The following is a 16,535-nucleotide window of genomic DNA, read 5'->3' on the forward strand; positions in this document are numbered from 1 at the left end:
GGACAATGGACGCCCCTAGGACCTTAGCGCCCGAGCGGTCCGCCCAATCGCTTCCTCGGATAGGAGGGGTTCTTTTGAAGCTGTGGCTGTGTGAACTCTGGGTACTGCTGCCGGATTCCGGTGTGAACACGAAACTTTTGCCTCACGAAGAGGAAGTACATTTTATCAATGAGTACGTGAACCTCCACAATGAGCTCCGGGGCAACGTCTCCCCCGGAGGGTCTAACTTGCGCTTCATGGTGAGGCTCTAAGGCGGTTGTCCGAACCGCCCACAACCTCCTTGTCACGACGCCACTGCTCGGCCTCGGAAACCCGGGCCACTGCTTCACTGAGGCTTACGGATGGCGGGGAACTGCACGTCACTGTGGGTTTAAAATACGCTTGAAGTGATTACACTCAAGAAATAGAAACCACTGTGTGACACACAGTTATTACCAAGATTTTGCAGGGAGCTGGGATCTGTAGAGGCACTCACCTAAGGGGATGTCTCAGTCACCTCGTCCTAGTCCTGGCCCTAATTTTGCCTTCCCTGAACAATGTTATTCTTGCTTCTTTCCCCCTCCTATTTCTATTTTACATCTCATCAACTGTTTCTCTTGCCTCCCGTCTTCGTGATTGTCATTAGAAATGGCTGCAAAATTTATTGGGTAAATATTCTTTTACCAGGCAATTAGGAGCTTCCAACATATATTATAAATGATATCACAAGGACTGTTTCTCTAGACATAAGTCTTTTCTTCCTTCTGGGTTAGTTCCTTAGACAAATTCGAGAAAAGGGATAAATAGATGAAAGATACGATATTTTTATTTATATGATATATAGCAATTGCTATTCTAAAGGACTGTGCCAAATTAAGTAAATACCAGCAATGTGTTATAACTTATTTGCACACGGTCATGGGAAGCAATGACCGAAATGCTTACAAACTTCAAGTTGAGAGTTAGACTTACTGGATTCAAATCCAGGCTCCACAATTTACTGGCAATAAGTAGCTGTAAGTCAACTACTTAATTTTTTTTTTGTTTTTGTTTTACTTCTTTTGTGAATTAGAGACAGTAATAATAATACATCACTCGTGGAATTATTGTGAAAATTAAGTGAAATAATACTTAAAACACATTTAGAATAGTGACTGGTATGTAGTAAGCTTGTGATGTGTAAACAGTATGCAAAATAAGACAGGAGGAGGATAGTCCTTGGAGCATTGTTTACAAATGGAAAACTAAAGGGCCATTAATAGTGGAATGGTAACATTTATTATATGCTATCCATACTACAGAATAGAATGTAGAGTTTGTAAAACAGGTGGATCAAACTGTGCTAAAATGGAAAAATCTAAAAGAAAACTGCCAAGTTTCAGGCCAGTTATATTGTGTATAGTATGATTACAATAGTGCAAAGAAAGAAAATCGCACAATACCTACCTGAAACATCCACACTTGTATCTTATATTTGAATATGTTTGTACGTGTATGTATATAGACATAGAGAAATGTATGCATAAGCAATTTTTTTAACAACTGTTACCTTTGGGGAGGAATGTTGGGGGTGGGAAGTATTCTAAAGGCATGATTTATTTTCTATATTTTCTATATTTATGTATAATCTATGAAATTAAGAAAACTCTAAGGAAATCTTAGTATTAGTTTTCAGAAATGTTTATTTTCAGATATACTATAACATGTGTACAAAGCATTTTGATTTTACAACTATTATGCTGATATATCTATGGGTGCTGTTTTTGTTCTTGTCCTTAATCAACCGCTGAATTTAATGAGTCTCTAAATAATGATAAAATTACACATTTCTGCATATTTCCAGGGCTAGCCAGGAAACAGTATCTTGTGATATTTTCTTACATTTCTGGGACTATCCATAAAACTTTACATTTGCCTCTTTTATAATATTTACCAAGTACCACTATGTGTTAAAATCTTATCTATAAAATATAGAAGAGAAAATTTATACCAGACTTTGTATTTTATTTCTCACATTACAATAGTTTGCATATACTCAGTATTCAATAAATAGTTCTTAGATAAATATTTTAAATTATTGTATTACTATGCATAAAAGGAATGAGATTAAAAGTATATATTCTGAATAGACTACATGTAAGAGTATTATAACCATTTGCATCATCTTAAAATCTGATTTTTTAATTACAAATATATGGGTAGTCCTTTCCCTCAAGAAATAGTTACTTCATTTATGATTAACTCAAAAGCATTTTCCCCCATAGAAATTCCACAAACCAGACCCATAAGCACAAAGTTAGTATTGTATCCTTAAATCTAATATGAGAACTCTAGGAAAATAATTTAGAGAACAACAACAACAAAAAATGCTCATTATTATTTTGTTTTCTTTGATTTTTGCATTTTTTTTTCAGACTTGGGATGTAGCTTTGTCACGGACTGCTAGAGCATGGGGGAAAAAATGTTTGCGTGAGCATAATCCTCATTTAGAAGAACTAAACATGGCCCATCCTAAATTTAATGGTATTGGTGAAAATATGTGGATTGGCCCCGAAAATGAATTTACCGCAAGTATTGCTATCAGAAGTTGGTATGAAGAGAAGAAAAGGTACCATATTGAAAATGACAGTTGCTCTAGTGACTGTTCTAATTATAAACAGGTATCTAATTTTTATATTAATTCAATAGACTCCTTAATTGCTTTACCACTAAGTTTTTATTATTTTTAATTTTATAAATTAACCCAAATGGTAAGTTACTTCTAATAGAATCGAAATTCTAATCATTCCTAGATCTTCAAAATGTCTATAATTCCATCTATTACATGAACCATACAGTTAAAACATTTCTTTAAATGTGGTAAATCTCATCTCCATACCCAAAAATGAAAGGTACTTTTCTAAAAGCAATACGTACTGGAAAAGGATGAAACAGGAAATAAAAATTATTTTTAAATTATTGCCTATAAACATAAGTAAAAGACTTGATTATTTTGCACAGATCAGTATACATACTGCTGTATAACTGATTGATTAAAGCATGTTAAGTACAAATTAATAGCATTATTTTCCTGTCTCCTGTCTAACAATCCACATTTACATTTTATGCTCCAAGAATACTAAACTACTTGTTATTTCCTCTACACTTATTATTTTGCATATCACATTATTTATAATCATCTTTTTATATATGATGCTACACTAAGTACAGAGACCTTGTCTTATCCACATGTCATGGACAAGATGTTTCAACACGACAACAATATAACATTATTTTGGTCTTCTATAAATATTTGTACCAGGAATCAAGAAATTATTAGATGAACTTCCAAGCTGATTTAAGAGATTATTATTTTTTAATCAGTAAAATCTGATGTCATGTTTTATGCAGAACTTAAAATCTTATGACTTTAAGACATGTTGAACTCATGTCTTTATGTTCCATCAAATGAATCATGTTTTAAAAGATGTTTGACTGTTCTTTCTTCTTCTAGAAAGTTATAGTGGTTCTCCATTGTCTTACTCATATCAAAGCCAGACTCCTTAATATGATTTTAATAATCCCAGTAAATTAATCATGTCTACTCCATGATCTACTTCTCTGTTATATTTTACTCTTTATTTCTGGTATCATAGACATTTTTGTTTCTTGTATCTTACCTACTTAACTCCATTTCAAATGGTGCAGACATTCTATTCTCTATTCTTTTAATGTATCACTATTTCTTTAAGAATCACACTTTTAAAACCACTAAGACTGGGGATAAAAAGGAAAGGAAACCAGAAACTGTTTCTTCCACAGAGGTTAACGAGACCAAACACTTTCTTGTTATGTGGAAGTTGTGTGGAAGTATTAGAAATACTAAAGTCATACAGAGAATTTCTGGAACATCTTTAATCGTTCTCATATTGTCATTCCAATTCAAGACCTTTTTTTCCTTTTATAGAAACCTGCTCTTTTATTCATTTGTTTTAAATTGCAGGCCCAGACTCTATTTTATTTCATAATGGAATTTCCTCAACAAAAGAATAGAGAAATGCTGACTGCATTCAGTTACTCTCTACTTTTGTATAGCTTTTCCTTTCCTTCTTTAATCTTGATGTTTGTTTTTTTTTTCCTTTCTATGCACAACTTCCAGTCTTCCAAAACATTTTCTCCTCCTTTTCCCTCTTCCTATCTGCCATAACCTAGAACTCTCAGATTCAACAGGAGTTTGAAAATTGATTCAGCATGTGTGCCTTCCTTTGACTCTAAACCATTCTGGATCAGTGTTTCTCAAACTCTTTATCCTAAGTTTACAGTGGTAGAACCTATTAAAGGTTTCTCCAAGTACAGTTTGGGAAATGCTTCCCTAAATCTGTGATAATTCTCTACCTGCATCCCAACTATCAACAATAGCCAAAGTATGGAAAAAGCCCAAATGTCCATTGACTGATGAATGGCTAAAGAAGATATGGCATATACATACAATGGAATATTACTCGGTGATTAAAAAGAATGAAATTTTGCCATTTGCAACAACATGGATGGAATTAGAGTATATTATGATAAGCAAAATAAATCAGTCAGTGAAAGATAAATATCATATGATTTCCCTCATATGTGGAATTTAAGAAACAAAACAGATGAACATAGGGGAAGGGAAGCAAAAATAAGATAAAAACAGAGAGGGAGGCAAACCATCAGAGACTCAAATATAGAGAACAAACTGAGGGTTGCTAGTGGGATAATGGGTGGGGGATGGGCTAAATGGGTGATGGGCATTAAGGAGGGCACTTGTTGGGATGAGCACTGGGTGTTATATGTAAGTGATGAATCACTAAATTCTATTCCTGAAATCATTATTACATTGTATGTTAACTAACTTGGATTTAAATTAAAAAAAAATTTCTACCTGCATCCAAATGAAGAATAGTTCATATTCCTTAAAATGCTTGGTTAAAGGTTCTTTGTAAATTGAGTATATTATTGTTTATAATGTGGCAGAGTAAATGTTTAGAATCAAATTTTGTTTTCTTTGAAATCTTTATTTTAGCTTGTTTGGAACACATCTTACAAAGTTGGTTGTGCTGTTACTAAGTGTGCAAGAGTTGAAAATATTAGATATGCAGCAGTTTTCATTTGCAACTATGCGCCAGGGTAAGTTACTTTAAATTTTAAAAAGAATATTAAACTGGTAATTTTTCAAGGTTAGGTTTTCCTAACTTTCAATATATTCTTCTAAATGTCTTTGTAAACTGTAAAATAATTAAATATAAGATATTGAAGATTTATATTGAAATATTTTCAATTCTATAATGAAATAAGTAATATTTGGGCATATCGATTTAATGTATAAATTAGCCAAGTATTACTTACTAAAAAAATTTAACGTTAGTATTATTTCACAATATCTAGTCTAATGAGCATAGGATTTAAATTATTTTCCAAAATAGTTTATTCCCATATTTGTAATAAAAGTCAAAGGAAAATAAGGTTAGATGTGTATAAATCTAGATTGTGTATAATCTAGGTTGTGTATACAATAAATGTATATTGTAAGAGTTGTTTCAGGAGTGCATCAGTTTTGTAACTGAAAGACACTTTTAATTGACCATCCTTTGCAAGTTGTATTATTATTTGAGGCTAGTCTCCTTCATATAAAAAAATCATAATATCTCAAAGATGCAAGAGTACTTTAAAAGTCTCCTAGTAAATCTATCCATATGAAACTTGAATTCTTTCCACTGACTTACCATGTCATTATTTATCCCACACTTGAATACCTTCCTAAGACAAGAAATAACTACCTTCAAAAATAGCCTTCATCTCTGAAGAGCTTTGTTGGAAATTCTGAAATTTTCTTATAGGTCAAGATGATACTATAAGTAGTGTTATTAAAATATCTAACTGAGAAAATATCCTAATCAATAGGTCAAGAAAACAGTAAAATTAGCTATAAGCTAAGATTGAGAAAGAATTTCTGCCAAATAAAATGCTCTGGGACTAAACCAAAAAGAAAAACAAAACAAAACAAACAAACATTGATTACTGATTACTGATTGTATTCCTCTGGATAGGGAAAATAACAGAAGTATGATATAAATCAAATTAGATTCAGAAAGTCCCTTCCTGAGAGGAGTTTTACTGACTTTGAACACAGTCATGCAAAACAAGTTCAGGATGTAGAGTCGTTACAAAACCTTTTAGGCTCCCTTTCATTTCTACAGACTGAAAGCATTAGGATGATGTCTATTACATGGAGAAACTTTTGAAAGTTAACTACTCATTGGTATTGAAAATTCAGAGAATTGGGTACTGACGTGAGGGAAGAAAGAGATTCCTTTGGGGCACTAGTCTTCATTTATGTGCTCAGCAACTCTGTACAAGGCTCTGATCTATCTACCAACAAGACCAAAAAAGGCTGACCATATTTAGTTTTTAGTCTTGGAAGGAAGACAAACAATAAATAAGTAAACACATAAATAGATAATATTTAATTAGATAATAAAATATGCCATAAAACATAAAGCAAGATAAGCAGATAGGGAATAACCAGTATGGAATACAGATAGGATAGTTGCAAGAGAAAATAGCATTTGGTCTAAAGATGACTAAAGAATATTTCAGAAGTAAGAGCATGCACAGAGTCTCTGAGCTGGGAAAGATTTAGCATGTTTCAGAAATGAATAACTGCTTAGAAGTAGGAGTTGAGGTAGAAAGTTAGGTGACAGCTATACCAAATAGTATACCATAAGCCATGTTAAAGATTTTGGAATTTATTCTAAGTAATGGCTAAGCCATTGGAAAGTCTTAAGCACGTGAGTGACATTATCTTATCTATGTTTTGAAAATAACACTTAAAAAATTATCCTTGCTGTTGTGTTAAGCATTGAGTATAGGGAAATATGAGTTCAAAGAGGAAAGCAGGTGCCTGGGTGGTTCAGTCCGTTAAGTGTCCAACTTCAGATCAGGTCATGATCTCACAGTTTGTGAGTTCAAGCAAGCACGGAGCCTGCTTCGGGTCCTCTGTCCCCTTCTCTCTCCGCCCCTCCCCCACTTGTGCTTTCTCTCTCAAAAATAAACATTAAAAAAAAAAAGATTGTTTCTATATGACAGGCTATAGACTATGATTGGTTCTTTTCTTTTTAAGTAAGTTCTACACCCAGTGTGGGGCTTAGGCGCACGCTCTATAGACTGAGGTAGTCAGGTGCCTCTAGACTATGGTATTAGGGTTTTAGCATGTACATTGATTTTCTATTGTTGCATAATAAATTAGTACAAATGTAGTGGCTTAAAACAGCACCCATTTTTTATCAAACAGTTCTATAGACTGTAAGTTCACGCACAGTGTGGCTGGATTCTCTGCTCAGGGTCTCAAAGACCAAAATCAAGAACTTGGCTGAGTTCTTATCTCTAAAGCTCTAGGGAAGAATCTACTTCAAGCACATTCCAGTTGTTAGCAGAATTCAGTTCAATGTGGTTGTAGGACTTGGACCCCATTTACTTCCTGGCTTTCAGCCAGAGGTTGCTCTCAGCTTCTAGAGGCTGCCCACATTTCTTAACACAAAGCTCCCACCATCTTCAAGTCAGCAAAACCTTCCCATTGTTCAAATCTCTGACTTTTCTTCTGTGACCAGCCAAAGAACACTCTCTGCTTTTAAAGTGCCCAAATGATTGAGTCAGGCACACCTGGATAATTTTCCTATTTTAAGGTCAATTGTGCCATATAACATAAATTATTAATAATGGAAGTAAAGTTTATCATATTCACTGTCCTGGGAATTATGCAAGGCTTGTACACCAATGGTAAGGGGTCTCGTGGTCCATCTTAGAATTTTACCTACCATAGCATGGAAATTGAGAGGAAAGGTCAGTTTCTGGATATATTATGAAGGCGGAACTAATAATACCAGTTGATGGATTTGACTTTAGGGATAAATGGGATACAATAATCTAAAATGATACCTGTGTCTTTAGTTTGAACAGCTGGATGAATAATGATGCCATTAACTCAGATAGGCAAGAACAGGAAATGTGTTTTATGTTTGGACATATTAGGTAGAAATACAAATGTGGGAAATGAAATGAATCATGAGAAGTAAAAAGTTCTATGAAGGACTGGGATAGAATTCAAGTAGAGGCAACTACTGGTATAAAGGCCCTGAGGTAGAAATAAGTTACAGTCTTGAATGAGATCACCTTATGAGAGAGTGAATATGGAAACTTAATTTAAGGATGAACTCCTAGAGCACTGCAGTATTTCAACTTTAGGCAAAGGAGATAGTGAAGTAGAATGAAGAGAGGCTAACAAGATAAGTGGGAAACCAAAACAGTGCTGGTAAGCGTACTTGGAAGCCAAGTGAAGAACAGGAGTCAATATGACCAAAGTGGTTAACTGTATGAGATGCCTCTGAAAAAATGAAAAGCATGAGGAAGGAAAGATGACAGTTTCATTTGACAAGATGAAGGTATTTGGGGACCTTAATAACAGTGGTCAATGCAGGGGTATTCCATAACTCCAGTGGTAAGATGAAGCTACATGGTAGGATTACTCTTCTTTCCACTCACTGGCTGGTAGGCTTCTTTGTCTTGAAATTTCTACCAACCATTTTTCTGTTGATGCAAATATTGGCAAGTTTGCCCTGTGAAGGATCTAGGTTAGAACATATATTAGTAAACTCAGTTCAAGTTTTATTTGATATGTACTCAAAATAGGCAGTCATAGCTGTCTTTCTTAAGAATAGTTGGTAGAAAAATCAATCCATCATAGTATTAGGAAATACTGAGTAAAAATGAATATAAGAGAGCCGAACTGAAAATTGAAACATATAGTGGGCTGAATGGTGGATCCCCAAAAGGTAGATCCAGGTCCTAATTCACAGAATTGTCACTACTAACTTACATGGCCAGAGTGAGTATTGTCTTATCTGGCAAAAGATGTGATCAAGATAAGAATCTTGAAAGGAGGAGCTTATCCTAGAATATTCAAGTGGCCCTAAATGCAATCACATATATTCACGTAAGAGAGAGGGAAAGCCAGATTCAGCACTAGATACATGGAAGGAGAAGAAGCAAAGGGATCATGAAGAAGAGGTTCGAGTGACATATCCATAAACCAAGGAACTTCTGGAGCCATCAGACGCTGGAAGAGTCAAGGAAATCTCCCCATGAACCTTTGGAGGGAGCGCAGTCCTGCCAACACCTTGGTTTTGGACTTCAGGCCTCCAGAACTATGAGAATAAATTTCTGTTGTTTTAAACACCCAGTTTATACTAATCTGTTAACGTAGTCACAAGAAACTAATACAGAATGGAAGAATAAAACAGATTTGGCCATAGAGAAAATATAAATCAATGACAACCTTGAAATGTTCTCTCAGAACACAAAGATGAAGAATAAAAGTCAAAATATATATTAAAAAAGAAAGGAAATATATAGGGCAGATAAATCTATATATTGGTGCTCCTAAAGAACAGAGAAGAATAACTGGAATGCATATAATCACCAAAAAATAAAATAAAATGTTCCTAATCTATAAAAATACTCATATAGGGGTGCTTGGGTGGCTCAGCCAGTTAAGCCTCTGACTCTTGGGGCACCTGGGTTGTTCAGTAGGTTGAGCATCCAACTTCAGCTCAGGTCATGATTTCATGGCTCATGAGTTCAAGCTCACATGGGGCTCTATGCTGACAGCTCAGAGCCTGGAGCCTGCTTTGCATTCTGTGTGTTTCTCTCTCTGCCCCTCCCAACTTGTACTGTCTCTCTCTCAGAATAAATAAATAAACTTAAAAAAAAAAACCTCATAAGGTATTAGAAAAAGTGAGCTGAAACAATATTTACACATACCATTTTCTAGTAATTATTCTTCAGTTTCAAAGATAAGACTCATATAAATATTTCTAAATAAAATAAAACAAAGTAAAAACTTTAAAATATTAATTAGATTAGCCTTGAACTCAGATATTAGAGGGTACAAAGATGACACTGATAATTTAAGCTTAAGTGATAGGTAATTTTATTAACTAGTCTAGGAAAAGATGTAGTGTGGAGAAAAAGGATTTGTTTATTTTTGGACATGTTGCATCTGTAGGTGACTCCAGCATCTCTTATTTAATTAAACATACATTTGTAGTAGATGCACCAAACACTGACTTAGGCAAGAGAATTCCATATTTCTTACATGGTGTTTATCCTAAAAACACTTATTCTCTGTTGGGAAGGGAATATGTAAAAGGCGGGGGGGGGGGGAGCAACATTAGCCAAATACATGCACATATTTATATTTTAAATAGAAAGGAGTTGTAAAAATAGGTATGAAATCATAGAAACAATTAGCCTGAATACAGATTTAGAAGCAGTCAGCTTTGGTGCATAGATGATGTATATTAGAGGGGGAAAGAGGTCAATAGGGGAGGTTAGAGATCTGGGCTTGAGGAAAATGACTTGAATCTAATGCTACAAGAGGTAAATGATAGTGTCCAAAAGTATTCAGTGCAGAAAATTTTCCTTATTTAATAGGTAAGGAAATAGAGTCAGGCAGGTCATGCCATTTTCTTTATTTCATAAACAGCTAGAATATATTTTTCCCAGCCTCCCTAGAAATTTGGTGGGACCACGTGACTGAGCTCTGGCCACTTTCAGACTTAGCCTTTAAATTTTTCCTACATGATCCTTCCCACTCTTGAACTTCTGTCATCTGCTCTGGTAGAAGATTCAGTTGTTCTAGAGGGTGGCAGAGCCACAGAATGAAGTACATGAACCAGTGCCCCAGAGGAAAGCTCTCTTTTACCACTGCCAACACCTATACTTCCGTGCCATGAATTCTGCCTACCATCACATGGAAATGGTGAGGAAAGTTCAGATGAGTATATAGTTTGAATTTGGAGCTAATAATACCTGCTGATTGATTTAACTTTAGGGGTGAACAGAATAGAATAATCAAGGATGCTATCTATGCCTTCAGTCTGAGCAGCTGGATGAATGGTGATGCCATTAAATCAGATAGGGAAGCCTCTCCAATGAGTAGACCTTGAGGGAAGGAAGATCAAGTGTTCTGTTTCAGACACAGAACACAAACAAATGAATGTGGGAAATGTAAATGAATCATGAGAAGGAGTTAGTCAGATGAAGGTCTAAGATAGGTTTCTAAGTAGTAAGAACTGCAGAATTTTCGGTTTTTGCATGAGATCCGTTTTGAGTCGGGGCAGAAATGAGTCGGTTTTACATTGAGATCACCTTGTGAGAAAGTAAGTATGGAAAATAGAACGGAAGAGACTTGAAGACTAAGCCTTATATCATTACAGTATTTCAACTTCAGGAAAAGGAATTGTCAAAGGAGTTTAAAGAGAATCTAGTGAGGTAAGAAAGAAACTAGAACTGTCCTGGCATTTAAGAAAAAAAGCATTTAGAGTTACTTTCTCATCAGTCTCTTTTTATTATGTATTATGTATGAAGTGGTCCTTTTTCTATGCTTTTCTACACACATCATAATTTATGATTCAATGATATACATACTGTAATCATTTTAGACATTTTGAATAGCAGGTTAAATACATTAAGTGCAAACAATGCATATAACCATTTGAAGTGATGAGTATATGAAGAGCTAAGATAAGTTCACAAATGTTCAGTGACAGCCATATCATATTCAGGGCCTGGATGTAATTTTGAGACACCATAAATGTTAACATGGATCTCAATTGCAGAGATGTTAAAATATGAAAATATGTGTATATTAGAATTATGAAATATAGTACATCACTGAAAGAAGAGCTCTATAGAACAATATCTATCTTTACTATTTATGATAAAAAAAGTTATAATATTTTATTCACAGTTAAGTAAAATTATTTCATATTTTAAAATATTGTCTGTGAAGCACTAAATTTGATTTTATGAACTATTAATGGTTTATGACTTGCAGTTTGAAAAATAATGCCAATTTAGAACACTATTCTTATATAGATGTTTGGCAGTAAAGAGAAGAAAAATAGGGTCAGTGTGTAAAGTTGGATGAAAGCTGTTTTTTTATAACTTTGGTTGAATTTTTATAAGCTAAAGAAAGCCACCAATTAAAAGAAAGTGGTAGAATATATTAGGATATATGAAGGAAGGGGGAGGAATTAAAGAGCAAGTTCTATATGGAAAAAAGCAGGAGGAGAGAATTACAAGAAAAGTAAATGTAGAGAAATCTTAATAGTGAATATTTTTCTTCCTTTCTTGCTCAATGGAGCTCATGAGGGTTAATCTATTTCATTGATCTTTTGCAAGAAAAGATTTCATATTTATTCATACTTTATGATTCTGTTGTTTTCTATTTTATTTTGAGATATTCAATCTTCTGAGTGTTTTTTAGGAGTAGAGGCTGTTATATGTTGCTATTTTTGTTAAGGTATACACATTCCTTTATCTTTAATCCTGTTAATATTGAAGATATTTACAGTTATATATTTTCTTCTGATTAGAATTTTTGCTTAACCTTTGTATTTTGTGATATAGCCTCTTTATCATTGCTTTCTGTGGACTGTAATTTTAGGTCATTTTAATAAAATATGTTCAATACTTGATACATAATCATGATAGAAAATTCAAAGCTACCAAGGAGAAAGTAATGTTTCCATTTCTGTTTCCATTTACTCTCCCCAATATTTTATCCTAAAAGATATATTCTGTGCATATACAAAAGTACATCTATCTTCATGTGTGTGTTTCTGTAACTCAAACTGAAGCACACTACACTTTCTGTGGCATTCTTTAATTTTTTTTTTAACTTAGTGATATGTACTTGAAGTCTTTTCATTTGAGTACACAAGGAGTTTCCAGGGTTTTTTAAAAAATATTTTTACAGTGTTTTTGTTTGTTTGTTTGCTTTTGTTTTTATTTAATGTTGTGCAAAAGTTTATTTAAACAATGCTCTCTCCATTTGGTGGATATTTACTCTATTAGCTTTATTTCAAGCAATAATTATGCAAGTAGACATGTAGTTCTCACATGAGTTAATATCATACTAATATGATTTCATAGTCATGGGATTACTAGGTCGATAAGGATATGTACTTTTAATTTGGATAGGTATTATTATCTATTCATCATAGTCACACTGTGTTCCTAAAACATTTTTTTATATCAACATATGAGTGTGACTATTTTTCTGTTCCCTTGCTAACATAATATATTTTCAAACATTTTGCTATTTACTGCTATGAGTTCAGTATGTTTTAATTTTCACCTATTTTACATGAGTTTAGGTATCCTTTTTGTAAGTTTCAGAAAATTTGGATGTCATTTTCTGGGACCTGGCTGTTCCTATACATTCACTATTTTTTTCTTCAGTTCTTGGACTTTTGTTTTCAATTGTAAGAGTGTTTAAATAGCAAGAAAATTAGCTCTTTCATATAATGTCACTTCCAAATATTTTCCCAGTTTGATATTTCATTTTTTACTTTATTTTTAATGCAATTTATTTTTTCCAAAAAGAATTATTTTGTGATTGGAAAAAAATGTCTCAATACTTTTTTTTCATGGGTTTTGAGGTGTGAGTCATACTTAGACACAACTTCCCAAAGTATTATTATTCCACATTTTCTTCTAGAAATACTTTATCTTTTTAGCTTTTTTTTTTTAATTTTTTTTTTAATGTTTATTTATTTTTCAGACAGAGAGAGACACAGCATGAACGGGGGAGGGGCAGAGAGAGAGGGAAACACAGAATCTGAAGCAGGCTCCAGGCTCTGAGCCATCAGCCCAGAGCCCGACGCGGGGCTCGAACCCGCGGACCGTGAGATCGTGACCTGAGCCGAAATCGGACGCTTAACCGACTGAGCCACCCAGGCGCCCCTCTTTTTAGCTTTTAAATATTTGGCCCACTTTGCCTTTGGAAATTATGTAAGCTAGTGTAAGAATTAGTCTCCTGATTAAAATAACTCTAAAGACCAGACAAAACATATAAGATAATTGCCTTCAGGCATTACAAAATAACCAGTGCAGGGCTATGATCTTTGCAAATAGAAAAGAACTTAGTGTGAAGCCTCTATTTGCCTTGGCTTTCTCTCTGAGAGAATTCTCCAAACCACAGCCAGAGAAACAGAAGCCAAGGGAAGGATGTATTTTTTTCTGGGCAAAGGAAATACCAGTGTTTATTGATGTTAAGATGTCTCATATTTAGGACTAGGATCCCAAAGAGTAGGAGGCTGCAAAGAAGGACCCCAAAGGTCTATAAAAATTCCTTTTGGGTCCTTCAATTCCTAAGCTACACATCTCAAGGCAAGATTCTGGGAAGATTAGGTAGGAACAGTTGCTTGGAAACTGATGGCCTGCACAGACATCGCACAAGCTGCACAGTGCTGAGAAGACACAGCTGCAGTTTGGGCCCAGCCAGAACCGAGAGATCCTGGTCAACAGCCTGGGGCCTTACCAAACAGCACATAAAAATCCAGAAAATATTCATACATTTGATTATATACAAATTTAAAACTCATTTATGGCTAGAGAAATACCATAGATCTAGCCAAAGAAAAAATAATATACTGGGAAAATATAGTTGTGTAATATATGGCAGAGTTAATCTTCTTAATTTACAAAGAATTCATACCAAAAAAAAAGAGATACAACCCAGAAGAACAACGTGCAGAAGATATGAACAGGTCATTTACTGGAAAAAAATGGTTATTAATCATACGAAAAGATATTCAATCTCACTTATATTGAAGTAATTCAAGTAAAAGCAAAAATGAGTGATGACTTTTCACTCATCCATCTGAGAAGATAGAAAAGCTTAACTGATACTCTGAACACGTGAGGGGACAGTAAATTGGTACAATCTTTCTGGATTTGGCAAAATTACAAAATTTAAAATATGCTTACCTTTTGATCTTGTAATCCCCTTATTAGAATTTTAGGTTATTAATATCTTCATGAAAATTGGCCAAGTTATATATACAAGGATACCCATTCTAGCCTGTTTTAATAGCATAAAACTGCAATAAGACAACTAATGACTCCAGTAATAGCAGACTGAGCAATTAATTTACTCTACATTATTGTGTAGCCTCTGAAACTACTGGTATCTTTATGTACCAATCTCACTTGTTAGATGAAAAATTAAGATGCAGAACAATAATAAGATTGAGTCTTTTTGTTACAGTAGCTAGCATGATCAGAAACTAGAGTGATTTAGTCAGAGAGAAGTGGGAAATTTCAGTTAGGTGAGTAGCTGTGCTCTACTAGTCATTCAGAGACACGGGTTGCTCCCATCTTGTTTCTTCACCATTCCCTGAGGGCAGAGTCTTTGTCTGCAAATTGAATCCAAGTCACAGATGAGGACTAGCTCGAGCTCAGGGTAAGGGAAAAGAAATATGTTGGTGGCATGACCATCTCTTAAAGCACAGATGGGAAGTGATGTACATCACTGCTATTTCCATTCCATTGAATATAAAATTGATCACATGACCACATCTGAGCTGCAAGGGAAGTTGGGAAATGTAATGAGGCTAGCCATTAATGTGCCAAGCTAAAATACTGTTATTTTAGTATTTTAAGAGATACTTAGATTGACAGCAATCTATCACAATATATAAGTACTGAGAATTTTTGTGAAAAAAACCCCTTATTTCTGATAGGAATCATAAGAAGCTGTTAAACAGAAGTTACCTTTGGGGAGACATATGGAAAGTGAAGGATGGAGACATTTTCTCCCTTAAGGTTGCCCTTTTCTTCTTCCTCCTTTCCACCATATGCTTACAAGTATTATACATGTATTACTTTTACTTATATATTTACTTTAACATCAACAAAGGATATATCGACTGAGATGGGAGAAGTATTTGAGACATTTTTAGAAAAGGTTTGTAGGTCATTGTATTAAGTAACGAGAGGAAATCGTCAAGGAAGATTCTCAGAATTATCATTCAGGCATGACTGATATTGCCATTAACTGCAATGGTGAACAGTGAACTTTTAAGGAGGGAAGATGATGGATTCCATCTTGAATATAATGAATTTGAGTTGGCTGTGAATTACCCACTTTGAGATGTTCAGTAAGCAGGTGGTTATATGGGTCAGAAGCTCATGAGGCGTGGCATAGGCAAATATTCGGAGTGCCAAAGTACATACAGTAATTGAAATCATGGGCATAAATGCGATTGCCAGGTGAGAGAGGATAGAGAAGAGAAGAGGCCCTCCAGAATGCCATACCAACATTTAAAGGCAGTTAAAGAGAGAGAAAGTGGGAGGGGGAACCTAAGAGTGGCACACAGGCAGGAGAAAAAACAGAAGAGTATGGTATCACAGGAGGCATGGGGGAAAGAATGTTTTTAGAAGGTAGTAGTAGTAGTCCAAAATTTCTAATTCTAAGAGATCAATTAAAGTAAGGACTTTAAAATATCAAATTAAAAAGAAGTTCATTGATAAACATAATAAATGTAATTCTTTAGAAATATGATCTTTCATGTCAATATTTAAACAGGCTCACATCTTTCCCACTTTGAAAACAAAGCAAAATAATAACAATAAAACAGCCCTCAATTCATTCCAAGCTGGCATCAGTTTCTTCTGCTCCACAGAAATGGTTCTTTTGT

At 34.4% G+C, this 16,535-nt stretch overlaps 1 protein-coding gene across 1 annotated transcript in view; it reads left to right on the top strand.

The window, feature by feature from the left end:
* The window catches only part of GLIPR1L2 (GLIPR1 like 2), a 66,888-nt gene continuing 50,353 nt past the window's right edge, over positions 1-16,535 (top strand). Inside the window, exons 1-3 of the mRNA XM_042993706.1 lie at positions 1-239; positions 2,394-2,639; positions 5,015-5,118. Coding sequence (XP_042849640.1) covers positions 6-239; positions 2,394-2,639; positions 5,015-5,118 — 584 coding nt within the window. The 5' untranslated portion in view covers positions 1-5. The remainder of the gene's footprint in view (positions 240-2,393; positions 2,640-5,014; positions 5,119-16,535) is intronic.

This window comes from Panthera tigris, chromosome B4 (assembly GCF_018350195.1).
Source record: "Panthera tigris isolate Pti1 chromosome B4, P.tigris_Pti1_mat1.1, whole genome shotgun sequence".
Lineage (NCBI taxonomy): Eukaryota > Metazoa > Chordata > Mammalia > Carnivora > Felidae > Panthera > Panthera tigris.